The following is a 12011-nucleotide window of genomic DNA, read 5'->3' as shown; positions in this document are numbered from 1 at the left end:
TTTAAAGTTTATAATTATATGCAATAAAAATGTTACAAGCTTTTTAATTCACTTTTTTAATTATTAAAACATTTTTGGGTAAATTAACAAAGATATAAAACTAGTTATGTCACTATACCGGTCAAAAGTTTGGAGTAGTTATGATTTTATTCATGTTTTTGAAAAACGTACAGCAAATCAGCATATTAGAATGATTTCTGAAGCATCATGTGACACTGAAGACTGCAGTAATGATGCTGAAAATACAGCTGCACATCACAGAAATAAATTACAGTTTACAACATATTCACATCAAAAACAGCTGTTTTACATTGTAATAATATTTCACAATTTTATTGTATTCTTTGATCCAAGAAATGCAGCCTTGGTGAGCAGAAAAACAAAACACAGGAGAAAAACATTTAAAAAGCTAAATTATTCCAAACTTTTGTGCAGATGCTTTTATTGAAAACCACTTATAAATTATATAAAACAAAGGAAAACGCTTAAAAAGTGTTTTTAATAAATAATATTTACACTATTTTCTATCCATCACTTTGCTCCTTGACACTAGATGGCGCCGACAGACAGAAAATCTTCACTAAAATGAATGCATCTGATCTTCAATAATCTAAAGCCCTAAAAAAGTGATTGGTTTTTGATTAATTGGTTATTGATTAACAAATATTGTTTTATCCAAAGCCAAATGCAATATGCAGTAATGGCAAGAACTTGCTCAAGGACACAATGGTGAAAAGATCTCAAGTACTTTTAAGTTCAAAGGTCATCTATTCATGAGACTGAATCAGTGATATGGATTAAATTCAAAGTCGAAATTCGAACAAATCAATATGAACTGTCTATTATATGAATATGAAATGAGTGGCTGAATATTAATGAGCAAATAATGAATATGAATGAGTTGTATTATTGTCCAGTCAGTGTTTCCAGCTCCAACGGTTTAATCCATCAGTCATTGGTCGAGGCCAGAAGGGGCGGGGCCGTTCAGCCGATCTAACTCGTCGACCTGTGGAGTGGGCGTGACCCCGGCCCGCGTAGGCCCCTCCCCCATGGCGGTGATGAGGTTCGGGACGCTCCTGCTGCGGACGCACTGGAAGTCCACGTGTCTGCTCTTCCCTTCCTCTTTCTCCCAGGACAGCTGGATGAAGGGACGCTGGACGTAGCTGTAGATGACCTCGGATTTCCCACCTGGACGCCGCTTCACCTTCTCCTTACAGGTGGGGTATCCTGAAAGAGTCAAGCCGGGTTCAGGAAGTAAAACTTCATTAATTTTGTCCGTTCTAATCATGATAACAAACCTTTAAAGACTTGTTTGTTGAGGTTGTTAATCAATGCTTTATGCTTTTAAGCCATCTTTTCACAACTTATTTTAAAAATAATCATGTTTAACAGCAGAATTGGTGGTGAAAAACTACATTACCCATGATGCTGTGCAGAAAATGCCACCAATTAGAGTCGCAACCAGCAAATTGCGCCCAAAGAGCTCCTTAGCTCCGCCTACTCCCATGATGCACCACAAATCATGTAATGATGTAAATGTATGTATATTTTACAATAAAATATATTGTTTCTTTAGATATAATTAAAACTTCAAATTAATAGTTTTAAATTTCATTGTCATTTCTCATTCAACGATCATTCGCAATGCTTCAAGGGATTGTAGTTCTTTCAAGTTAACAAGTGTGTTTGTCTTTTGTCCAATTTTCAAAGACTTTTTGGCTTTGAATAAAAGTTTGTCCTGTTATGATTTGCCTTATAGCTGGTTGGTTTGGTTCAAGGCTTATAATGCTTTAACGAAGACTTTTTAAAAATGGAAAAGTACTTCCAAAGCCAACGGCTCTGAAAAATTGGGCGGCACTAATGCGCTCTATATGGTTCAGTGGTGCGTTTGAATGTATCTCATCGATGTTCGAATCTGTGTGTGTTTACCCTCGATCCCGATGCGAATGTTTTTCAGGCCTCGCTCCTTCAGCAGAGCTTTCGCGACGTCTCTGTTCTCGATGAACTTGAAGAAACGGTAGAGTTTGGTGCTGTAGAGGACTTGAGGATCAAGAAAGCATATTTTATTGTTGATATCTATTTGTTTTGACATTATTGCTACATCTACTACACTATATAGTTTGTGAAAAACAGTACGGCAAAAGAGTATTACGTCTGAATTCGTAGTATTCAAAAAACAGTAGGAGAAAAGTAAAAGGATAGTCATGTGACAGTAACACAATACCGGATGTAGCAAATCTAAATTACACATACTGTATAAAACATACTTTTTTTAATAGCTGTAAAGCAAGTTTCAAACCAAATTTGTGACCCTGGACCACAAAACCAGTCATAAGGGTCAATTTTTTGAAATTGAGGTTTATACATCACCTGAAAGCTGAATAAATGCACTTTCCATTGATGTATGGTTTGTTAGGATCGGACAATATTTGGCTGAGATACAACTATTTGAAAATCTGGAATCTGAGGGTGCAAAAAAATCAAAATATTGAGAAAATCGCCAAATGAAGTTCTTAGCAATGCATATTATTAAGTTTTGATATATTCACGGTAGGAAATGTACAAAATATCTTCATGGAACATGATCTTAATATTCTAGTGATTTATGGCATAAAAGAAAAATTTATAATTTTGACCCATACAATGTATTGTTGGCTATTGACTGCTTTTGTGCTCCACGGACACATATAGCACCTTCTAGACAATTTCAGACGCAGCTTGTATCTAGATTTTTCAAGTTTTCGTTCGCAGTTCTTTGCGCTAATAAAAATGCGCTCACTTTGCGAGTTTTCCTCTCCCATCGGGGGAGGGTTGTCGTGATCCCAGTCTACGTTATCGTCGTCCGTGAGGACCACGATGTGGCATTCTCGTTCTCCTTCCTGAGCGCTCGCAACCATCGCCGGAAGCAACAGCTCCTCCAGGAACGCCTCGAACTGCCGTCGGGCGCCGTCATTGGACAGCTCGTGCAGGAGAGCACCTGATTGGACAGAAATGGTAATGAGTTTGAGCGTGCGCGAGTTATTTTTGGCGTATGTACGTGTGTTTATGGTTTTTTTTGACTCACTGAGGTCTCGGCATCTGACGGTGCTGTAGTCGAAGTTTATACACAGATAATCGCACGCTTCGCGCAGTTCTGCCAAAGACAAGCCCTCCGGACAGTGCAGCACGCCAACGCGGTAATAATCCTGGACGAGAGATGACGTTGCGTTAAAATTGCGTAGAATCAAACTGACAGTGAACTGGAGGGGATTTGTGATCATTACGTACCAGTATTACTCTGAAGATACTGGCACCGATGCCTTCTGCGATTTCATATTCTCCTTTAGCGTTTGGTCGCGTGAAACTGTGCTGACGTGCTCGACCGAACATTCTGAGAAAACACACCTCATTAGGTATGATTTAAAGAATAATTCAGGCAAAAATTTAAATTGGCTGAAAATAGCTACCCTCAGTCAAATGCAGCATTGCATCACTGTCTCAGCAATGGATGCTCTGCAGTGAATGGGTGCCGTCAGAACGAGAGCTGATAAAAACATCAGCTGTTTGGACTCTCATTCTGACGGCACCCATTCACTGCAGAGCATCCATTGCTGAGACAGTGATGCAATGCTGCATTTCTCCAAATCTGATGAAGAAACAATATCATTCTGATCTCGGACGGCCTGAGGGTGAATGTTCATTTTTGGCTGAACTATTCCTTTAAATGATTGTGTTCAGTACCTCCCAAGCACCGTATCCGGGTAAACTGTGAATACTGCAGGATCCACCACAAAATGAGTCCCGTCCACTACTAGTGTGACCCGGTCATGTGATAAAGGGCGTGGTTGTGCAGGCCACACCTCCTTTGTGACATCAGCCCCGCCCTCTGCTCCTACAGTCATCCTGCAGTCTGTGAATTGAGATGTTAAATCACTTTACGAGATTGTAGAAATTAGTTTTTCAGTTCTGGAAGTGGTGTTTTTAGGTTTACCTGATCGGGACAGGCATGTACCACCTGTCGCGTGCTCCTCCGTCATGATCTTCTGGACACCTGCAGACAGTCCATATGGTGAACACCATAATATTATAAACTCCTTAAGCCAGTCTGACTGACCCAAACTGATTTATGGGTCCAGCTTAACCCCACAGACACCCGGTAACCCTTTCCAAACCTGCTACAAACATGTTTATGCAGAGCAAATGTGACCCATTTAAATAATAGGCTAAAAAAAATGATGTTATATAAAGACTAGTAAACTGTAATAAATGAACAAATGACCATGGTTATCAATATTATCACCGTATTGGTAAAATGTGTTGGTAGTCATGCACACAATGAAATCATGAGATTTATGTCGAAAACCAACAAATAACAAATTAGCAGCACTTTTTGTTTGCATAAACATTACATTTACATTCAGTCATTTAGCAGACGCTTTTATCCAAAGCGACATCAGAAGCAATCAAAACCAACAAAAGAGCAATAATATGTAAGTGTGATAAGTCATAGTCAGTCTAACGCAGTACACATAGCAATGTTTTTTTTTAATAATAAATAAAAAGAAAACAAGTAGATAGAATAGAGAGGGTCAAGATGGAAGAGATGTGTTTTTCCAGATTGGCACCATAGTACAATAATCATATCTTGTTTAATACCATGGTGCTTTGATATATTTAATGGTACTGCATATCATATTCATATACAATAATTCGTACATGGAATTCTAAAGTATTTTATTAAATTACTTTGGTACATGTCCAGTAATCATGGTACTAAGGTACATCCAATGTACTTTACCACTTGGTGCAAGGGAATAAACAGACATATTAATTTTTTTGCTAATAAACATGCAAATAACCAGTGATAAATTGTAAATAAGATAAAGTGTAACTAGTATTCCACAATGAGTCTAAGAAATTGAAACAAACAGTTTAGTTTACAATTCAAATTAACCATGGTTTTATTATAGTAAAAGAGTAGTAACCATGTTTTTTTGGCGTAGCCTATTGATTGCCATTTGTATAACCACAGTTTTACTACAAATATCATGGTTAAACTATGATTTTTTTGGTTTTATTTGTAGTAAAACCATGGTTAATTTTCGTAACCTATTAGGCTATAGAAATATATATACATTTCTATTTTCATTAGCCTATATAATAGTTGTTACTCACCGGAGAGTCTGCGTTCAAAACATTGAGCGTCCTCCTGCACAAAGATCCCGCGGAGACGCGAGACAGCGGCTGGCGCGCGCGGATTAACCGACGTTAATCCAATAAAAGCGCGGCGCTCACGTGACACACAGGGCGGGAAGCGCGCGCAGAGCTGATCTGATCTCTGAGGACTAACATACAACAGCCGTTAAAACGAGTCAAAGTTGACAGGTTCGTTTAAAAGTGGGTCACGAAGACATATAAACGCTTAGGCTACAAGTAAGTGCTAGTCTCTTTGTGTTCGTGTTGTTTAAGATGCATTTAGGCTATTTGTCCTTTCGTGACGCGAAATATTAGGCTACCCCACATGAAATACTATAGTGTTTTTAAACCATACTATAGTAAAGAACTTGAATTAATTTGTTGTGGTAATTCTAGTTGCTGTGGTAATATAACAACTAGCCCATAGTAATATAAACAAACTACTTTACCCAAGTTTTCTACAACTATGGGGTATATTATACTACAATGGACTAGTTAAACTAAAGTATACTACAGTGTTTATTACAGTTTATCAGTTCACTATAGTTAATACTACAGCATTCATTAACAAAATGTTGTAAATACTATAATATAACTAGTATTATTAAATTACTATAGTATTCTTCATGTGGGTTGCCACAGACAGTTGTCTTAAAGATGAAAATAAGACAACACAAACTGTTAAAATAACTTAATCTTTAATAATAAGTAAATACACGTTATGGCAAACAGGTAAGTTGACCGTTTTGTATACTCGCTATGTCGAGAAATGCTATATTATATTCACATCGAGTTTAATCACAGTGTTAAATCCAATGCATTGTAAAATCACCTTAGAGTCACTTTTCAGAAGTGTTTGGTTGGATAAGTGTATATTTAATTTATTCACATTTTATCAGTCCTTTCACTTATTATTATTATTATTATTTATTTTGGATTATTTTTAATGTATTTATTTAGAAGTGTTTGAACACTTCTGCAGTTCTGGCTCATGAAACAGTCCTCACAGTTATATCAGAGTCCCGATGATGACCCTTTAATGTCTTCTCTCTGGCTTGGCCTTAATTCCGCTCCACCAGACGCCTCTGATGACCGTCACACCTGGCAGTGTGTATTGTCTGGACGAGACACAGGCGTCTTCCTCTTCCTGAACACACACTGTCCTTTACGTTTATTAATAAGAGCGGCTGCTGATTTCCTCTCCAGTACGGCGAGATCCATCTGAAGGGCCTCGGCCATCTCTGCCTTCGTCACGGACACGAAACGCCTGTCGCTGGCCAGACTCTCCAAACCTCCAGCGGTCAGAGCCTGAGCCACAAAACCAGAAGAATATGTGAAGTTTAAGATGTTATTTTATTTCTCTGACATCTGTGAAGGTTTGATCTCACCTCCTGGATGAGGAACTCAGCTGCGCTCACTGGACCGTACAGTCTGGATGCACTGATGCATGATGGGAAATGGAGTTCACGTCTGTTGGAAGATGAGAGAATACGCATAATCATCACTTTTCACCATCCAATCTATTTCTTGTAGATATATCATCATGTCCCACCCTACTATTTATTTTTAAAAATTTAATATCCAGTTGAAAAATGACTGATTACGGACATAAAATGTGTCACGAATGCTATTTTGAGTTGATTGATTGTAGTATTAAGTGATGTTATTTTACATTATTTCTCATTTAAACCTTTATCTTTGACTTCATCATAATTGTAAAGAAACAAATTCTTTCAGCAAATGTAATAACTAGTTAAGGCGTTATTTTTGTTGTTTCTCATGTAAATCAGTCTGAAATCAAAACGGACCCTGTTTACCTTCTTAATAATACACATTTATCTTTGCAAAGAAACAAAATATTTTATTTAAGTGTAAAAACTTGCTAAAATGTTATTATTTTTACGTTATTTCTCATTTAAAATCAGCCTGAAATAAAAAAAAATTGCCTGAAATCCTTTAAAATACACATTTATTTGATCATTTGTTGACTTCATAACTGCAAATAATCAAATTATTTAATGAAATGTAGTAAGCTTTATTTGTATTTTATTATTCAAAATGAACCCTATTTTCCTTCTAAATACATATTTATCTTCATCTTCCTCATAATTACAAAAAAATTATTTCGTTAAATGTAATAACTTGCAAAAGTGTTACTTTTATGTTGTTTTTCATTTCAAATCTAAATGAAATCCAAATAAAAGAATAAGTCTTAATACACCGTTATCTTCGTCGTCGTCATTGCAAACAAACAAATTCTTGCTAAAGCATTATTTTGTTATTTTTAATTTAAAATCAACCTGAGTACACATATATTTTATGTCATAATTGCAAAGAAACAAAGTTGTTTATTAAATGTGAACCTTTGCTAAAACGCTATTATTTTTACATTATTTCTCATTTATTTACCTTTAAAATTGACCTTTGTCTTCTTCATAATTGCAAATAAACAAATTATTAAATCAAATATAAGAGTTATTTTTAATGTATTTCCTATCTTCCTCATAACTGCAAAGAAAAAAGTTGTTTCGTTAAATATAACAACTTGCAAAAGTGTTATTTTTATGTTGTTTTTAATTTATAATGAACCTTAAATCTAAACTAAATCAAAAATTAAGAGGGTTAAATAGGGTTACCTTCTTAATACACATTTATCTTCGACTTCCTCATAATTGCAAAGAAACAAAGTTTTTTATCAAGTGTAATAATTTACCAAAGCATTACTTTTGTTATTACCCATTTATTTATTACCCATTCAAACTCAAAATTGATCCTGTTTACCTTCTTAAAATGCTTTTTTTGTTAATCTTCATCATGATTGCAAAAAAAAGTTCTTCCATCAAATGTAACATCAAGTGTTATTTTTATGTTATTGTTTTTTATCATTGCTCTCACCTCTGTCTGGTGGTGTTATTATTGGTGTTGGTGTTGGCGTGGTAATGAACGTATGCGGCCGAGGCCTCCGTCTCCTCCGCCCTGCTGTCTGCGATCTGTAGGGGGCGCTGGCTGGTCACCTGCGTGGCCATCGGTGTTCCTCGCTCCATCGTGAACGGATCCACATGGTTGCCAAACAGGCCACCTGCTCGCTTTTGAACAGAAGAAGAGAGAGGTGAGATACAGCTGTCCACGAATTAAAGGGACAGTTCACCCAAAAATGAAAATTCTGTCATTAATTACTTTGTCTATGGAGGGTCGGAGAACTGTCGGAATTCATCAGAAATATCTTAATTTGTGTTCCGAAGATGAACGAAGGTCTTACGGGTTTGGAACGACATGAGGGTGTAATTTTCATTTTTGGGTGAACTGTCCCTTTAATCTTTCTCTACTTAATTTGATCACCTCTGATCTGTTTAATTCTCCACCCACCCTGTAGATTCCCTCCTCTCCGGCCTCATCCATGGCTCGGTCCATCTCCTCGTCATTCAGAAGATCTCCAGAAATGGCCCGCTGAAGCTCAGGCGCGGCTTCCTCCTCGATGCTCCTCAGACCCGCCTGAGAGAAAGAGAGATTGAGATTGAGACTGTTTTATCGGTGCATGAAACGCATGCGGAGATGAAGAGACCTGTATCTCTGTGGTGTTCTTGTTTTTCTTGTTTGGCCGGTATCCGTAATATTCCTCCTGGCGCTTCATGAACTTCCTGAAGTGGTCCTGGATCAGGAACGTGGCGTAAAACTTCCCCACTGTTACCTCATCGTCTGTGATTTAGGAAACATTTAGTAATGCTAATATTATTGCAGTTTATTAGTCTGTATCATCCGTTTTATTTGTGATACAGCATTACCTCCGATTGGTGGAATGACCTGGTCAAGCAGTTTCATACTGGTGCGTTTCCAGATCTTCTTAATAATTGCACGCAGCTCTTCATTGGCCTGCTCGAAATTACCTGATGGATGAAAATTCAGAGAATTCATGCCTTAATGGGTTAGTATGAACATCATTTCCATAAATGTATTTCAGATCTTACAATTTTCACTCAGAAATTGCTAGTAAATTTCAAAATAATTACAAAAAAGTGCCATTGAATTAAACATTAAGTGCTAGTTTTACTCTAAACAATGCAATTCCAAAACAGCGCTGATGGGCGTGGAAATTTCTGCGAGTGATTTACTAACAACGCGCAAATTAAAGACCACAGACGCAACATCTCATTTACATATTGACCAACGTAATATACCAAGCAAATAAAGAAATAAAGAAGCCACAGTAATTTGACGAGCACAAATGTTAGTAAATCTCGTTGCGTGATTCATTTGAATATTCTCCTCCCATAAATTTTGCGTCTGAAAGGGAAACTCCTAGAAATGCATATTCAATCAGGTCAGGCGCAAAAATAACTGTGTCTACGCCTTTTCAGCGCTAATTCATCACTGCGCGTCTTTAGTAAAACCTGACAGTACAATTTTAACGCTAAAAGATGGTTTGCGCTGGCACAAGCTGTTAGTAAAATTGGCCCTAAATTTTGAAGTAGAACTTTGAAAAATATATATATATATTTTTTTTTTACAGTGTATTAAATAGTAAATAATGCCTCAAACCTTCGGTTTTAATTTTCAGTGCCGTTCTGACCAGAGCGAACAGTGTGGCGTTAAACGTTACGGTTCCATCGCTGTTCAGAGGCATGTTCATGGAAATCAGTCTCTGGAAACCAACACGATAACACCAAAAATGAATGATTATACTGGTATGTGCATATGAATGTGTTTGTGTGTTAAATGTGTCTCACCTTGCAGGCAACACGATGGGGGCAGAACTTTCCAAATCCAAGCGGTGGCTGGATTCTCCTCAGCAGCGTCACGACATCCAGGTGTTTAATGCGCCCCCTGCAGAACAACACCAGAATAACACAGAGAATCAGATGCATTTGATTTAAAATCAACCTGAAATCAAAATGGACCTTATAGTGATATCGCGCTTTTGCACATAATTGCAAAGAAAAAAGTTAAATGCAATAATATGAGTTACCTTTATTGGATTACATTACCAATTCCTTTTATTTTTTTTATCACTCTTATAAAAAGACACTTTTTTACTATTCAGTCAAAATTGAGTATCCTATTGAAAAGCGTCCAGTTATGGAAATAAAATGTGTTTCAAATGCCATTGCATGTTGATTTTAAAGTTACAGTAGTGTTATTTGGCTTACGTTGCCTCAGGGTCATATTCAGCCCAGATCTTCTTGAACTCGTCTAAATGATGCGGCCCAAGTATCGACCAATCACGGGTCAGATAGTCAAAGTTGTCCATGATCACAGCAACAAACAAATTAATGATCTGCAAAAGAGCACATATATGGCACTTTTAAATACAGAAAGATCTGCGATTAACGACAGGTTGAATGAATGACTGAATACGAGTTGAATGCACAAGAATGTCACCACAAAGTCATAATTTCAAGTGGGATTTTCTTCAAGCCCAGAGTTTTCTTAGTTGCATGTCAGCAAAATATATGGTGGATACAGCATCTATATTGACAGTAAATTTGTAAGTTGCATGTACAAAATTCCATAATATTGTACATTTATGATAGAATATATAATGATTCAAATTCACAAATTGGATAAAAACATAACAAAGCAAAAACACACCCAATGTGCATTGTTTATTCATCATTTTGTACATGTAGAGTGTAAAAATCTTGGCATCTGGCATCAAAATGACGTCTTCCCAAATGTGCAAGTTGATGTGTGCGTCAAGTTTGAGCGAGAGTGAATACTCACAAGAAAAGCACAGAGCATGTAAAAACTCATGAAGTAGAGAATAGCGAATCCAGAACCGCAGGTGTACTCTTCCCCAGGTAGGTATTCTGACTTGGGGTCACAACGTTGACCGTACAAGCAGCCCAACATGATCTCCTGCCACCCCTCGCCTGTGGCACACCTGAGGACAGATATGTGTCTTTACAAACATGCTCAGAAACTCGTACAGCAAAGCGTTCACACTTCCTACCTGAACAGCAGTAGAACAGCTTGAGGAAACGTCTGGAAGTTGTTGTTGCGGTTGATCATGGTACCGTCCAGTAGTGCGATTTTGCCAAACACCTGACAGAGAACAGGTAGGTTATCGTTCAGCACAATGCTGAATGTAGAGCACTCATTGTGGGTGTATTTTACCTGCATGCCGATGACGGCGTAGATAAAGAACAGCATAACGATGAGGAGAGCCACATATGGCAAAGCCTGAAAAACACAAACATTTACAAAATTTCAGATGCATGAATGTTTTTTTTTTTTTTTGGAACATTCAAAGACGAAATGTTGGGAAAATGCAACAGTACTTTTAAATATGAAATAAAACCACCAGTAGGTGGCGACAAATGACTGTTTATCGTGAGTCATTTAGTCATTCATCAAACGGCTGATTCATTCAGAAACGAGGCAAGTTACTGTCTATGAATGGGCCACTGAATCATTGACTCGCTCAATTCGCTCAAAAACGTGGAATCGTTCAGTAACGAAATGCTCGGAGACTCGCAACAGTTTAGCAGTGGCTTTGATTGGAACGATTTTCGTCAGCGAAATTGAGCAAAAACTGTCAAAATTGTGTAAGCCACTTAATTTTAACTTCTTATTGAACTACTTTTGTATAAAATCAGTGTCACAATTCAATCGTGCTGATATTCAGGGAAACATCTATATATATATTTTTTTACAGCATTATGCATCTGTAACTTGTAACTGTTTTGGCTTCTGCATGAGTCTCTCTTACATTATCAGTCGCCGTTTACACTGAATGCAATAAAAAAAAGTTTGCGTGAAAAATTTTCAATGCTTCCCTAGTTATTTTTGTTATTGCCGTTTTAATCAGGCTTCTTGTCCGGTCGGGCAAGTAAAATTAT

General features: G+C 37.2%; 2 protein-coding genes and 1 long non-coding RNA gene across 4 annotated transcripts in view; 1 reads left to right on the top strand and 2 right to left on the bottom strand.

Moving 5' to 3' along the window:
• Positions 1–135: 135 nt before the first annotated feature.
• Positions 136–6240, bottom strand: kctd20 (potassium channel tetramerization domain containing 20). 2 transcript variants are annotated; one of them, XM_058761935.1, is made up of 8 exons: positions 5155–6238; positions 3971–4030; positions 3721–3889; positions 3268–3370; positions 3065–3185; positions 2780–2977; positions 1930–2040; positions 136–1227 (listed from the first exon to the last, which is right to left on the bottom strand). In XM_058761935.1, exons 2-8 carry the CDS (start codon positions 4014–4016, stop codon positions 953–955), a joined length of 1023 nt encoding a protein of 340 aa, XP_058617918.1. In that variant the 5' UTR covers positions 4017–4030; positions 5155–6238; the 3' UTR covers positions 136–952. The 2 variants fall into 2 exon arrangements, with proteins under 2 accessions (XP_058617918.1, XP_058617919.1); XM_058761936.1 differs by lacking the exon at positions 1930–2040 and having other exon boundaries at positions 5155–6240.
• Positions 1099–10032, top strand: LOC131531323 (uncharacterized). Its single transcript, XR_009268638.1, has 3 exons — positions 1099–1217; positions 8952–9097; positions 9907–10032. It is a non-coding gene; the product is annotated as an uncharacterized LOC131531323 (long non-coding RNA).
• cacna1sa (calcium channel, voltage-dependent, L type, alpha 1S subunit, a) overlaps positions 6271–12011 on the bottom strand; it is a 22159-nt gene continuing 16418 nt past the window's right edge. The window contains 12 exon segments of the mRNA XM_058761849.1: positions 6271–6483; positions 6564–6645; positions 8071–8261; positions 8542–8667; positions 8738–8871; positions 8958–9059; positions 9712–9814; positions 9900–9996; positions 10320–10447; positions 10894–11053; positions 11123–11214; positions 11287–11352. Of these exon segments, the coding sequence (XP_058617832.1) occupies positions 6271–6483; positions 6564–6645; positions 8071–8261; positions 8542–8667; positions 8738–8871; positions 8958–9059; positions 9712–9814; positions 9900–9996; positions 10320–10447; positions 10894–11053; positions 11123–11214; positions 11287–11352 (1494 nt within the window).

The sequence above is a fragment of the Onychostoma macrolepis genome, chromosome 22, assembly GCF_012432095.1.
Source record: "Onychostoma macrolepis isolate SWU-2019 chromosome 22, ASM1243209v1, whole genome shotgun sequence".
Taxonomy (NCBI): domain Eukaryota; kingdom Metazoa; phylum Chordata; class Actinopteri; order Cypriniformes; family Cyprinidae; genus Onychostoma; species Onychostoma macrolepis.
Note: the sequence above shows the minus strand (reverse complement) of the source record. Positions and strands in the feature narration are given on the sequence as shown.

Coding starts and splice junctions, on each gene's coding strand:
- kctd20 (XM_058761935.1), bottom strand. CDS start 4,016: ATGACGGAGGAGCACGCGACAGGTGGTACATGCCTGTCCCGATCAG. Junction 3,186..3,267: donor GTATCTTCAGAGTAATACTG/GTACGTAATGAT, acceptor TCTCTCGTCCAG/GATTATTACCGCGTTGGCGT. Junction 1,228..1,929: donor CATTCGCATCGGGATCGAGG/GTAAACACACAC, acceptor TGACTCTTTCAG/GATACCCCACCTGTAAGGAG.